The sequence below is a fragment of the Psittacula echo genome (genome assembly GCF_963264785.1).
Source record: "Psittacula echo genome assembly, chromosome: 1".
NCBI lineage: Eukaryota > Metazoa > Chordata > Aves > Psittaciformes > Psittacidae > Psittacula > Psittacula echo.
The window spans coordinates 76,884,538-76,898,855 of record NC_137735.1 but is presented as its reverse complement, the minus strand read 5'-3'; the positions used below and the strand labels follow the sequence as shown (position 1 = coordinate 76,898,855).

Genomic DNA, 14,318 nt, shown 5'->3' with positions numbered 1-14,318 from the left:
GAGAGTTTATCTGTTCTTAGCATTTCCTTTTCGGACAGCAGTGGCAGCGTTCAGTGTGCTGAATCATGTCGTCTCCCAAACAGTTGTTTCACATGACTTCTAGCACCAAAGTGACAGGCTGAGTGATATTTTTTTTTTGGTCTGTTTTAAATACAGTATTTTTGTGTGGAAAATGCAAGTGTCATTTTGGGAGGCCGTAGCTTTTTTTATATAAATTGTTAGATAATCAGAATACAATGAGTCTTCTTGCCACAGTGGTCTTCTTCTGGTGTGTTTTGTTACAAAGCATTTTCTCTCTAGGTTGGTAGAGCAGTTTGTCCTTCCTTGTGTGTGTCATGTGCCACTGCCTGCTCAGGAAGTGGCAGGTGCGTAACTACTTCTGGCTGGTGTAGGTTCTCTGTACAAAAAATGAAAACATCAGTATTGGTGATTTTACTGAGGTTTGTAATGACCTGACAAGGGGCAACAGTTTTAAACTGAAAGAGGATATATTTAGAATAGACATTGGGAAGGAATTTTTTTATGATGAGGGTGGTGAGGCACAGGGACAGATCCAGAGAAATTGCAGATGATCTGTCCTTGGAAGTGTCAAGGCCAGACTGGATAGGGTGTACACAACCCAGTGTAGTGGAAGGCCCCTGCCCACAGCAGTAGGGTTGGACTAAGGGATTCTTAAAGGTCCCTTCCGACCCAAATCCTTCTGTTATTCAATGATTGTGAGATTTTTGGATGACCCTATGCTGGTGTAAAACATGCAGTATAATTAATTTTCACTGGCCTTAATCTGTTTTGTTTTGTTTTTTTTTTTAATCCAATTGAAATTATTAAACGTTAATTTCCATTTCTATTGGTTAAATTCTGCTTTCAGAACATATGTCTCAGTTTAATGTTTTGGTTTTAGGGTTTGTTTTTAGTAAGCATGTTCCTTTCCTGCCCCCCAAACCAAAATAAACAAAAAAGAACAATGATAGTAATTTTGTGCCCTCCCTGTGTTTTTCCCAAAAGCATTTCCACAAACTTTCTTGGTGAATACTAAGGAAGATTTTTTTTTTCTTTTTTTTTTTTTTTAATGTCTGGGTGGACTGTGATTCCATTTGTTTTTCTTTAAGATATGAAGCAGTATCAGGAAGAAACACTTGTAATAAGGAAATCTCTTTCCTTTTACATATTTTACATAGTAATATGTCCAGGGTTTTATAAAGTTGATAAATGACTAGGCATATAAATATTACAGGTCAGCATGGGGCCAGCCAAAATTATTATCAACTGTTGCTGGAACAATGGAATGGGGCTTGTACAAAGAGGTGCAATAAATATCAGGCCACTTCCCCAGGAAATGTTTGATTTTTATAGATATCATATTTATTTGAAAAGAATGCATAATATAGTTTCTTTTAAGACTTAAATTGGAGGGGAATGTGTCATACCACTCGTCTCTTCTGGAATTATTGCATTTATTTTTTGGTTGTGGAGAGAGAACTAGTTGTGTGTTCGTGTTTTTTGACAACAATACCGAAAAAAAAAAAGGAAACAAAAAAAACACCAACAAAATTCATATTGCAAAGATCTGGCTTTGCATGACATTGATTCTGCTTTAGTTCTGTACTATACTTATACCACTTATACGACACTGGGTAGCAAAAGGAAGGAAGAAAAACCAACAATACATGAGGGACTCCATTGGACTGAAAAATAGGTTCAGACAATGTTTGAGTTTAATAATGAGTAATCTCTGGAGACAACCATGTACTTTACTTCAGTATACTTAAAGCTTTCAACATGTGTTGTTCATTTTCTTTAGGAAAATGTGTAGCGATTCCAGGTGATCCTTGGAGTTACCATAAAACTTTGATGATAAGATCCCATCTATTCAGTTGTTCTAATTCAGTAACTAACTTTTGAATAGTTTTGTAACAAAAAGGTATGTATTTAAATCAAATGGCAAGTTCTCACATATGAGCGTATTTTGGAATAAAGTGATTAATGGACTGAAAAGATACCTGAAGAATTTGAAGAAATTTGACCAGTGCATTAGGTTGCAGGTGTATTTAGACTCAGGCTTTTTGATTGTCTGAACGTCAGGACACCTTTAGCAAGGGCAAATAGTACTCATTTACAGGTATTAGTTGTATTACCTTATGTTATATATCTCTGAATATTATGAACAAAACATGAATGGATAGGTAAATACCAGACAGCCTCCCAGAAAATAAGAAAGAAATGCCTAATCCTTTCTGAGAGAGGAATAGAATGTAAGAAATCTTTGTTAGCTTCTCAGAGCAACTTGAAAAAATATCTCAGAGTGGGGTTTTTGGATGGAAAAGTTTCTTAGAGAAATAATGTTGAAATCCAAATTATGCCCACCATTTGTATAACAGTGCTTTATTGTTCCATTGCTTTTAACTGCAGCTGAATAAGTCTGTTCAGCAGTTGAGGAATAAAATTTATTGTTAGAGCATTATAAATATAGTAACGTTGGATCACACAGTGGTTATGTATATCAAATGGTTGCTTCTTTCTCTGGTAATAAATAGTAAATAACTGTAGTACTGAAACAAATGTTCTGCAAGGCCAATCCCTAATTTGTGTGATCAGATTTTCACAGGGAAACTTGGATATTCAGTAAGCAGATATAATAGCTTCAATTTATGTTAATTGAGGTAGTGTTTTTGAAGTTTGATGAACCTGTTGAGGTTATTTTTAAAATTTGTTTATAAAGAACATGTGGAAACAGTGAGAGAGCAAAACTTCAAACCTCACATCTTCAAGTTGAAGAAAGATGGCTACTAATTCTTGGAAGTTGTGAAGGGCCATAGAACTTTTAAATGGATTTTCAGAGTAATTTCTGTGCTAGTTACTAAGAATCATTTTCAGTCATGAAGTGATTTTGGTGGTTTTCATGACAACCCTCCCCAATTCCTAAGGCACAGAGGCCCTAATGAAATTGCCACTCAATAAAAAGCATTACTTTTGGGAAGGTTAAGAGGGGGAGGAGGGGGAATTAAATCCTAGGAGCCCTGTTTTGTAGATTCAGCCCACCTCCCCAAAGCTCAGAGCACTTCATTCTTGAGCTAACTTGTCAGTACAGTAAGCACTGTGATTAAAATTGGCCAAGTGCTTGTTGGCCTCCTATTTAAGATGCAGTATTAAAAGCTGCCTTTTCAGTGATCTCAAAAGAAGATGTACTTGGAATCAATGCCTTAAATTAAAACTGCTTCACCTTGAAAATAAATGCAAAATTGTTTTTGTAATATTACTTTTTCCCATTAATAATTACTCAGTTTAATAGCATGACACAACTCCAGCTGAAATCTAGAATCATTCTGAAGCTCTGGTGAATATGTAAAGAAGAATCCAAATTGCCTTCGTTTATTTGTCACTTCAGAAAACATCACAAACAAGTCAAAATTCTCAAAAACAAAACTCATCTTCTTAGGAAAACCATACATTTATAGTAATGATTTAAAATAATGCAAATACACCTAAGAAAATCTAGTTGTTATCTTTATAGTGCAGTCAGCGTATATGATCTGTTTGAAGAACTGAGTAGAGAATTAAAGCACGAAGCTACTTAATTTACTTAATATGAAACAGAAAGAAATAAATGCTTTTTGGAGTGTCTTTAAATGATTAAAGATTTTGGTAAAAATAAAAAAAAAATAACCACCAAAAAACCACCCGTGTAATACAGGTTTCAAGATTCCCAAATGTAATTAGGCAGCCCATGAAGATTGAAATGTAAAGTACTCTCACATTTCCAATTCACTTCATTCATGTGAGAAGTTTACAATCTAAAATAGATGATGCAAAGGTTCAGAACTGTGTTTTAAAACTAAGAGCTGATGAACTTCTTGAGACAGCCAGGTCAGAGTGAAGGGAAGAGTGATCCTTGTCAACTGTTGTTTCACTTCAGAGCTTATTTAAATGCTTGCACACATGCAGATATGCACCAACCCACCCTGTAAAAAAACAAAACAAAAAAACCCAAGTGAAACTCATATTTTAGTTTTCTCCAGATGTTTAAAGTCATGGAAAAAAAGCAATGATGAATATATAAGAAATGCTTTGCTCCAAAAGAACAGTTTCTTGAACATAAGGATTTTTTTATTTCTTTTTTCTCCTAAAGATGGTAACTGGTTTGGTGTTTTGGTTTTTTTTGTGTGGTTGTTTGGGTTTTTTTGTTTGTTTGGGTTTTTTTTTGTGTGTGTGTGTGTTTTTTTTTTTTGTTTGGTTGGTTTGGTTTGGTTTGATTGGTTGTTGGGTTTTTTTCCAAGATAATATTCTATTTTGGACAAGTTATAATGTGTTTATTTTCGTGTAAGGATGGTGAGGCACTGGAATGGGTTGCCCAGGGACGTTGTGAATGCTCCATCCCTGGTGGTGTTCAAGGCCAGGTTGGATAGAGCCTTGGGTGACAGGGTTTAGTCCCTGCCCATAGCAGGGGGTTTGGAACTAGATGATCTTAAGGTCCTTTCCAACCCTAACTATTCTATGATTCTATGACTCTTGACTGGCATTATGTTTCCACACTTTCAAAGCTTCCAGTAAGTTTGTCATGTCAACAGAATACAGAAAAATATCTTGGTTCAGAGAGAGGAATTTTCATAGAATCATGGAACCAACTAGGTTGGAAAAGACCTTTAAGATCATCAAGTCCAACCAGTACTCCAGGACTGCCAAGACCACCAGTAAACCATATCACTGAGGACCGGTTTTTGAAACACTTCCACGGATGGTGATTCCACCACTTTCCTGGGTAGCTTGTTCCAATGCCTGACCACCTTTCTCTGTGAAGAAATTTTTCCTAATATACAGTCTAAACTTCTTCTAGCGCAGCTTGAGGCTGTTACCTCTTGTCCTATCCCTTAATACTTCTAAGTAGTACACCTTGTCTTTTTTATTGGGAACTTACGGAAAAAAAATAATTATCAAGTAATCAAAAGGACAGGAAACATGGGGCTAAAACATATTAGAAGGAAATTTAATACTGGGGTGGGGGTTCGTCCTGGTTTTTTGGTTCCCTATAACACTGAGCTTTGCAGATGTTTGGAAATGTTCTGTATGTGTAAATGAAGATACTAGAGGAGAACTTCTCTGGCCTACCTGTTGGCTATAGAATGGTTATTAATCTTTTGAAAATCTAGATTGGCTATTTAGATGTGAAAATAGATGTTCATAAATCTTCAGAGCAGACTGGCTTGTATTTCAGGAAACAGTTATGCTGTGTTTATTGGTAAGCTTCTTATGACCCATTGATAAGGATATCAGTCACCAGCCGACCGTAGTGCTTTTGTGTCCCATATTTAGGTTTCCAATGAACCTAGAGCCAAAATTCCCAATCGCATCTGCGTCTGGTTTTAACCATGCATGGATATCCTGTCAGCAGAAGAGAAAATAACACATCTATTTTTAAGTTAGCTGGAATTCTGAAGGCACAAACCAGCTGGTATCGCTGAGCAGCTTTGGCTGAATGTGTGCTGTGGTCACACCGGAGACAGCTGACCTTTGCTGAGACAGAGACCTTTGCTGCCGCCTCCGGACCAGCTTGTGCTGCTGCCTGTTGAGAGCTCCTCCTTAGGAGCTTGGCTTGGAGTAAAGATAAAATTAATATCTGTTTTCTTTGCATCAGGTAGTTTGGGGAATTAAGGTGCAGTTGTATGTGTGATGTATTTGTGATTTCTCTGTAGATGTACTCTCCTGTAATAGTCAGAGTCTGAAGGTTAAAAACACTAGTTTTGGACACAATGTAGCAAATTATTTACCTAATTCATTCCTAGGACTGTATCATAACATTGGGATAGAAATTAACTACTGAATTGGAAATAATCACAGGAAATAATGTGTCAGAGCCTGTGCCTTTTTTTTTTTTTTTTCTTCGGTAAAGTGATTTACACATCATTAAAATCTGTAGCATGAAACATTTTCAGTTTGAAATATTACCTTGATGTTAGTTAGCTCTGATGCCATGGGCACTGGAGCAGTTTCGAACTTTCTTTCAGATGAATTGCTTGTCCCTTGCCAGTTTCACACAGGCTCATTCAGTAACAATATTTTCCCATAAGTATTCTTTCTAAGGTTGTGGTATTGTTTATCATGCTGGGATAGCAAGATTTTTTTAACTTTTTTTTTTTTTTCCCCTCCTCATTTAAAGGCTCAAAGGAAAGCCATGTGGGGGTTTTGTCTCTTGTGCTATGTGCTGTGTTAGCCTCTACAGCCTGTCTTGTTTGTTGAAGATTTAGTATCTTTGGTCTTTTGTCAATTAAAGATAGGTCGGATACTGACCCTCAAAGCAAGTATCGCCCAGCAGCATCACCCAGAGTTTTTAGTTTAGTTCTTTTCTGTTGTTGGGGTTTTGACTTGTATGTTCACAAGTCAAAAGTTACAAGACTTTATTTAAACTTGGGGAAATAAGTACATTTAAAATATTTGATCTTGCTAAGATCACATAATTTAAGAATAGGTACAAAATTTAGGTCATGTTGATGACAGGGCGTGTGTTGCCCCATTGGAAACTGTCTGAATACTGAATACACGATTACTGTACTAGAAATTGGGCAATGCATGCTGCCTTTTTTGTTTTCTGTTTTTTGAAATAGGCTAAGTAGTTATCTGAATCTAGTCTAGATATACATAAAATAAGACTTCTTTGAATAGCTTCAGAGCAGGTGGCTCATTATAAATGCCCAGTCACTGCATTAGAAAGACTTGTAATATTTGTCTCCAAACAAATAGACCATTGCTTGTCACTCGCCAAGAGAGTGTTTTCTTCTATGTGTTGTTGACATGGATACTTCAGTGCTTCCTTTTATTTACTGTTAACTAGAAGCTGCATTGTTCAGAAATTGTGTGGTTTTAAAGAATGATTCTTTGTCTGTGAATAAAAGGAACTTCTGGAGCGTGAGTGTAATAGTGCTGGCCAGGCACACTCATAGAATCATAGAATCATACTGTGTGTTTAGAGCACATGACTGAGTGTGCTGTCTATCTGCTCAGCATCTCTATGAACTTTAGTTTTCTGTAGGTTTGGTTTTAATTGGTTTCAGAGAATGCATTTATTCAATAAACAAAAGAAAAAAACCAACAAAACCCAAGCACAAACCCAACCCACAAGCAATAACAAAAAAAACCCCCACCCCCTAATCCCTGCAGTATTCATTACATTTAATTATAATTACATGATGTGAAATTTCACAAATAGTAAATAGTTTTTATTTTGTAATTTAAATTACTTTGGATGTTTGAATAAACATGCTTTTATAAAAAGCTGCTTTTCAAAATCTGCTTTTAATTACATGAAATGTTAAGATGATCTTGGAAGCATGAATACAGGACTTCTAAATTGTGGTAATTGCCTATATTCTGATAACAAACAAAAAAACCCAAACCACCAAGCAACAACAAATTTCCTCATTTCCTTCATATTATTTTGGATGAATGTAAGATTTGACCTTCTGTTACAGATTTTCTTCAAAATGGTTATTTTGACCAATGTCAACTCTTGAAAGGAAGTAATTGTCCTGTTACATTGTGTTTTGCTTTTGTAACATCTGAGAAATTACAAAGAAGGAATTGGACTGTATTTCTGCTGATTTTGAAAGAATTTTTTTCTACCCCCAGACTTGAGGAAAGACCAGGTCAATTCAGAAGTTAACTACAAACCTCATGTTAATTCTCCAACAGAATTACATCTGCAGGTGCCCAGTCCTCCAGTAAAGAGGTAACTAATACTGGCATTAATTTACTGTGTAATAGTTTAAGAATTCTGTTATATGATAGTAATCAGTATTAAGCATGCAAATGTTAAGATACTGACTATTTTTGACACAGCACCTTTTTTATTTTATATAATTGATAGGGCTAAATGCTCTGTCAATGGAATCAAATAGCTAACATTGTTTTAAACCATCTTAGCAGAGCAAAGGGGTTCAATAGTTTCATGTTTTTACTTTAATATACTGCAACGGGCAGTGATTAACTTATTTGTGGTTAGAGCAGTAACCTCATGAAATCTTGTTTCATTCTCAAATGAGAAGTTTGCCTGGAAGGGGAGAAAGAGGTGATTTTTGTTTGGAAGCTGCTGCTCTATACCAGTTGTTTCTAATTTGAACCTGTAAGTGCTCAGTGCCTCCTAAAAGTGAAGAATCTAAATACAAATTTGGCACCCAAAAGTAATATCTAATATTTGAAAAGTGGATGTATCAATCTGAGTCAGAGATGTTTTGAAGAAAGCAGAGGTCATTTTAGACATAGTCCTAAATATGGAAAGAATTTTTCTTGCCTTACAGATATTGATGCTCTTGCAGACATTTTCTGGAGCACTTTACATTTCAAATGAAAGAAACTTTGGAGTGATTTAATACAACTTTAAATCAAATGGCTATATGTTACGCAGATTCCAGTTCTCTAGTCAGATGGAATATTTAAGCAGTGTTACCAAGGTTGTCTTGGAAAAAAAAAATCCTTGGGTTATAGGAGCTCTTTCATATGTTTTTAGGGATACTTATATCTTGTGTGGTTTTGTATTTTAGAGCTGAAATGCCTGAGACCAATAGGAAACTTTTCCCATCGTCAGCTTTACAGCCAATTGTTAAAGACGTTGTTAAGTCAGAAAGCAGAAACAAGTCAAGTGAACAGAATTCTTCAGAGTGGCTTAGTCCAGACAAGTTAGAGAAGGTCAGCGTGCCAGTATATTGTGCAGACGGCGTATCCCACCCCTATACAGAAAATGTCTGTGGAAGGAAGCTGACGAGCAACGACTTTCACTCCTCTTCCGAGCCGCAGCCTCATCACATAAGAATGTTTGGTCCCAAGGTGGGGTTGTCACCTTGCGTGCCACAGAACCTGTCAGAAAGGCCCATGGTGTTTCCGCCTCACAGCGAGTATGCCGGGCACCCACTCCGAAGGGTGGATGCTCTTTGGGTGCCTGAAGCAGTGTACCAGAATATTCCTCCGCCTTTACCGCCAAAGAAGTATGCTCTGAATACTTTTCTAGTATCAGAAAATGACTTGGCAGCCAATACAAAGTTGACAGAGGTGTTGCAAAACAATCCATTGAGGCAAACGGATACACCTTTAAAATCTGGATCAGAAGCAAGCATATTTACAAACGAACAACGGCTTAAAGAGCCATTTCAAGGGAATGAACTGTTTGCTCATAAACCAGATTCTACACCTCGCTTATCAGTTAATGATTTTTGGACTGTGTCTGAAAACTTTTTAAAGACAGGATCTCGTCATACAGGACCAAGTGCTGGCTATGGGGATGGAAATGATAGTGTATCCCTAACGACTTATTTTTCAGTAGATAGTTGTATGACTGACACATACAGGATGAAATATCATCAGAGACCCAAGCTGTATTTTACAGATAGTGGAAGCTTTCCCAAAGAAAAGCATCCCCTGTCAACTGGAGTAGAACTGAATGCTACATACCATGCTGCTCTTGAGCCCAGGCATTCCACATCCGAGCAACGGTACAAGGCAAACGTAGAAGGCATACACTGCAATAGATAGTCTTAAAAAAAGAATATCTGGATCTTACTTTGGTATTTCATGTAGCCTGTAAATGGGCACAGACATTGGGAATCTGTGTGTTAACTATGAACCAAGTTTACTGTACTTTGGAGTCATGACTGTCTAAATGAATATGCAAATAGAGGTGAACAGAGGAGGAGAGGTGCTAAACTTAGGGTTCTTAGATTTGTTACTCTGGTTGCCTTAATGCTTGCCTTCGTTACTCAGCTTGTCTTTTACACTTTATACTAAAAATGGTCCCTTTGAGTGTATGCATCATACAGCAGTGGAATCAACTAGATGTTACTTTTTTGTAACAAAATTTAATAAGTTGCAATCTAAAAAGTGTTCCTTTGGACTGTGGTCACTACATGCATAGACTAACAAAAGGGATAAATATGCTACCATATATAATGGAGTAAGTGTAGTTATAATTGAGCAGTATTTGTCCTGATAGATAGTAGAAGGTGACATGGGGCTTTTTCAGCTGACTTCTCTGAGAGTATGTGCTTTCACAGACCTTCAAGTGTCTTTAATACAAGTTTACCCAGATAATTTCAAAGTTTTTATTTGACTAGCCTTAACAAGAATTCTTTAGAAACGGTTGTTCTGTTTTGCAAGTGTTAAGTTTTTTCAAAGGGAATTCAAGGAAATTGCAGAAATAGCATGTCCTATTAATACACCTACTCTGTGTTAGTGTACATTTTAAAGCATATTTATCAGATTTGTTCACCCTATAAGCTATATATACTTTAACTTATTAAAATTAAATATAAGCACATAAACTACAAACTTGATATAGCAGAATAGGACGCCAATTTTAAAACACAGTTACCATGCAAGTATGAAAAGTCTAATTTTGTGAGCTTTTAGATACATTTGCTAGTTACATTCAGTTCTGATTTATTCTACTATTGCATGCAAAGTCAGTGCTGCTAGTTACTCAACTTCCTATCTCTCTTTTCAGCTTGACATTTTGAGCAATGTTTAATGGAGGTCAGATGCTTGATTTTACTGATGCTTTTTCCTATGCAGAGCACTCACACACACACGTGTTCTGTACTGGCAGATCAGGCTGTCTGAACCTGCAGCCATTTAGGCTGCAGTGGCTGAGGGGACTAGAAAAGCAGAGGTTCCTCTCTTCATCTGCTCTAGCACTCTGCCCTGCAGCTTTGGCAGCTCTGGCATTTGCCATGTCTTTTCTTAACCTGACTTATTTCAGTAACAAAAGTAGAGGATTTATTTGGCTTTTATTTGGTTAGTTAAATTGGTGCACAGAACTATGCAATTGTTCTGAGGCCCAGAACGTGGCCCAGTGACAGCTGGGGAAGAAAGCAGCAACTCTGGCTGTTCAAAATTACCTGCTCTGTGTTGTGGTGTCAGAGGGAGGGCCTTAGAGTTCTGTTTCAGTCTTGTAACACTGAACAGTATGTAATTTAATGTCAGCAAAGACTGACACAATCCAAAATTACTAAATTTTGCCATTTCATATTAGTGTTAACTTCGGGTGCTGCTGGTTACATCTGAATATCAATGCCTTTTCATTATGAAAATAATGCAAGGAAGTTAAATATGCATAAGAAACACTTGCTTATACTTGCACAGTTAGAAAAGCTTTTTTACATTTATAAACCTTATATACCATATATGAGTTTTACTGCTTCAACCAAATGTTAGCAATTGTTTAGCACAATTGTCCAGGGTAGACATTTAAACAGTAGCTTTGGTTGTTCTTTGACAAGGTCAGGGTTGGGTTGGTTTGTTTTTTCTTTTTTCAACTACATGTAACTTACAGTAGAACTGGAACATAATATATGCAACATAGTCTCAGATTAATCTTATTTCTATCTTGGTCAATCGTTGTAGCACTTTGGGGAGGGGTTGGGGGGAAATCTAGGATTTGTAGTGCAAATAACTATGCATGTGTATGTATGGCTGCTGGTAAACTGTAAAAAAACCAACTTTAAAAAAGTATCCTTTTATAAGAAAATCAGTTGAATACAGAAAAAGAACCCTGAAAATGTATCGACTTGGAAGATTCCTAATTGTAGTATTTTTGAGATATTTCAAAACCTGTAGATTAAACTTTTCTAGTTCATCTAGCAATGTTACATACTATACATAGCCAGTTAAGTAAAACTGTCCTCTGATACTTGTGTAAAAGTAAAGATTACTGGCATTTGTAAATAATGTAAAATTTGTAAAATGTTTTGAAAAAATCTTTTATTTGAAATGACAGTATTTTTATGTATGAATAGCACAGCAACAACTGTGAATATTAGGACACTTATTTTTAAACATGCATAGCAATGTTCATACTTGTGTACAATGAGCAATATGAATGCCTATTACCAATGGATTTGGCTTCCAGTAAGCACAACTGGTAAACATCTTTTTAAAGTAGCTGTAGTAACATAGGTGTATTTCCAGTCTCCTTGCTTTGCTTTAACTGATCTTACCGGACAACTTTATATGTGACCCATGTTTACCAGGTATTTAATTAAATAGCTAATTGAGGCACCTTTGGTTTTATATTTGACTCTGCACTCCATGTATGTATGTACTTAATAGTTGGTAACTAATATGTGATAACTTGTTTTAACTTTCCTAGGGTGCCTGTTTATTTTTTTTATAAATGTTCCATTCCGGCTATAGATTTGTATAAGAGCCTAGACAATTTTTGTAACAGTAAAGACATGAACAAGTCTTGTAATTGATATATTTTTCAGTCTTTAGAATTATTTTGCAAAGTCCTGCTTATTCGAACTATCAGATAAAAATTTAAAGTACCTTTCTCTCCCGTTCCTTTTGTATTTCACATTAAAAAAAAAAAAAAAAAAAAACAACAAAAAACCAAAAAAACCTAACCAAATAAACAAAAAAAAACCCCTGAAAAACTGGAAAGATGGCTTCCCAGAGCTACATTTTTAAATAGTGACAGATTGATACTGCTACTAATGGTCCAAAGTCTTGCGGAGATGATGGTTCAGTTACATTTTTTCAAGCAGTAAAATTCAACTTCTGAAGTATTTCTTTAGAAAGCTAAATAGGTCTATATCAATGAAATGCATAGGGCAATCTTAATTCCATAATCCCACAGCCTTGGGTAACTGATTGATTAGTTACACATGCTGTTTTGCCTTCTTATGCTTTATTATGGATAAGTGAAATTTGCCTTGATGTATATATTCACATGCTTCAGGAGCATATGAAATAGCTTGAGCCCAGGGCACCGCAGAGCCTGCATTTCATTAGCTTTAAGTTTTTTGAGTTAAGTGAAACCTTGCATGCCAGATCTGGCTGAAGGAGAAAGTTAGATTTCCATATATCTCCTAATAGGTTAGTTTTCTAAAGGATATTTAGACTTGTCTTCTTTACCAGAAGAGAAATGGAGCAACAGTACTTCCCTAATAGGTTATTCCCTTGGGCTTTCCCTGGTGAAATCATGTTAGGGGAAAAAGGGTGGGGGGTAAAAAAAAAAAAAGTTGAGCTAACTGTAAAACCCTGTTTTTCTGTTGGTGAGAATGCAGTCGCAGTTCAGCAGTCTTCCACACCATGAGCCAAAGTCCCAGCAGCCAAGATCATAAATGCTAGCATCTTAATGGACACTGAAATGTCAAAGTCCTGAAATCTACTTATTTTTTATAATTATTCATGAAAAACACCCAATAACTATGAATTGTACTTTTCAGAAACTAGTATTCACAAGGGAAAAATACTCAAAAAAACTGCACCCCCTCCTTCATCCATAGCTGAAGCCCGTCTTCCCTAAAACCTGATGAGGTATAAAGCCTGTTCCAGGTGTTTATCTTCCTTTTCTTCCACTGAAGAATATGAGAGACTCCTTAATTTAACACAGTTTTGAAAGTCCCTATAGTGAAACAGGAAATTTTGATGTGCACCTGAAAGTTGAAACCTCTATCCACTTAAAGTCATCCATGGACAGTGTATGGAAGAGGGTACTTCACATATTACCTGCCAGCTATTCAAGAAGGCTGCTCTTTCACTCTTTATTTCAAAGGAAATCAGAACCTGGTTTACCTTAATTAGTGAGTACAGTAGGCTGCTACTGCTGTTAAACACTAGCATGTTTCAGAAGGCAGAGTAACTGCTGCAGTAGAAACACGTAAGAGAAAAGCAAACAGCATCAAACCCTTATGATTAACTTTCTTAAAGTAAACCAGCTGGGTAAGCTTCCTCCACCGAGGGAAAGGGTCCGAGTTCCAGAGACTGAAGCTGTTACAGCTGGATTTTATTCTCAGCCATTCTACAGTCTGTCCTTTTGGTTGATTTTATTCAAACAGCATGGATGTTCATCTCTGCTTAACAAACCTTTAGGTACTAATTACAAAAGTATAGTCAGGCTGTCATACATGACCTTTAAGACATAGTTCAGAACACAGAAACAGGATACAGGTAAAAACCTGAACTGTAATACGTTACAATACAACACAGATATACATAATGTATGTATATATATATATATATGCGCTTCCTGCATTCAAGTGGAATAGTGTTCCCTGCTGTTTATACTGCACAAATGGGCCTCCTCTTCCTCTGCTTGTTTCTTAAGGTGCATCCTGTGATTAGGCAGTGGCTCTACAGGGAACAGAAAAGCCCAGGTTACTTTTGCAGTACTACACAACTTCTTTTAAAGATACAGCAAACATGAGAAAAGCATCAAGCATACTTTCTGATCCAAGACCTGATACTCTTTTTTTTTTTTTTTTTTTGTATTAGCACAAACAAAGAAAACCCAACCTACTGTTTTGAAAATAGTTTTACGTTTCTTTCTGGGTATTTGT

The 14,318-nt window shown here is 36.3% G+C and overlaps 1 protein-coding gene across 10 annotated transcripts in view; it reads left to right on the top strand.

Annotated features, from left to right (window-relative positions):
• Positions 1 to 9,519, top strand: part of USP53 (ubiquitin specific peptidase 53) — a 39,295-nt gene extending 29,776 nt beyond the window's left edge. For all 10 annotated transcript variants that reach the window (XM_080633454.1, XM_080633452.1, XM_080633455.1 and 7 more), the window contains 2 exons: positions 7,618 to 7,717; positions 8,529 to 9,519. In XM_080633454.1, the coding sequence (XP_080489580.1) occupies positions 7,618 to 7,717; positions 8,529 to 9,513 (1,085 nt within the window). In that variant the 3' untranslated portion in view covers positions 9,514 to 9,519. The remainder of the gene's footprint in view (positions 1 to 7,617; positions 7,718 to 8,528) is intronic.
• Positions 9,520 to 14,318: the final 4,799 nt, after the last annotated feature.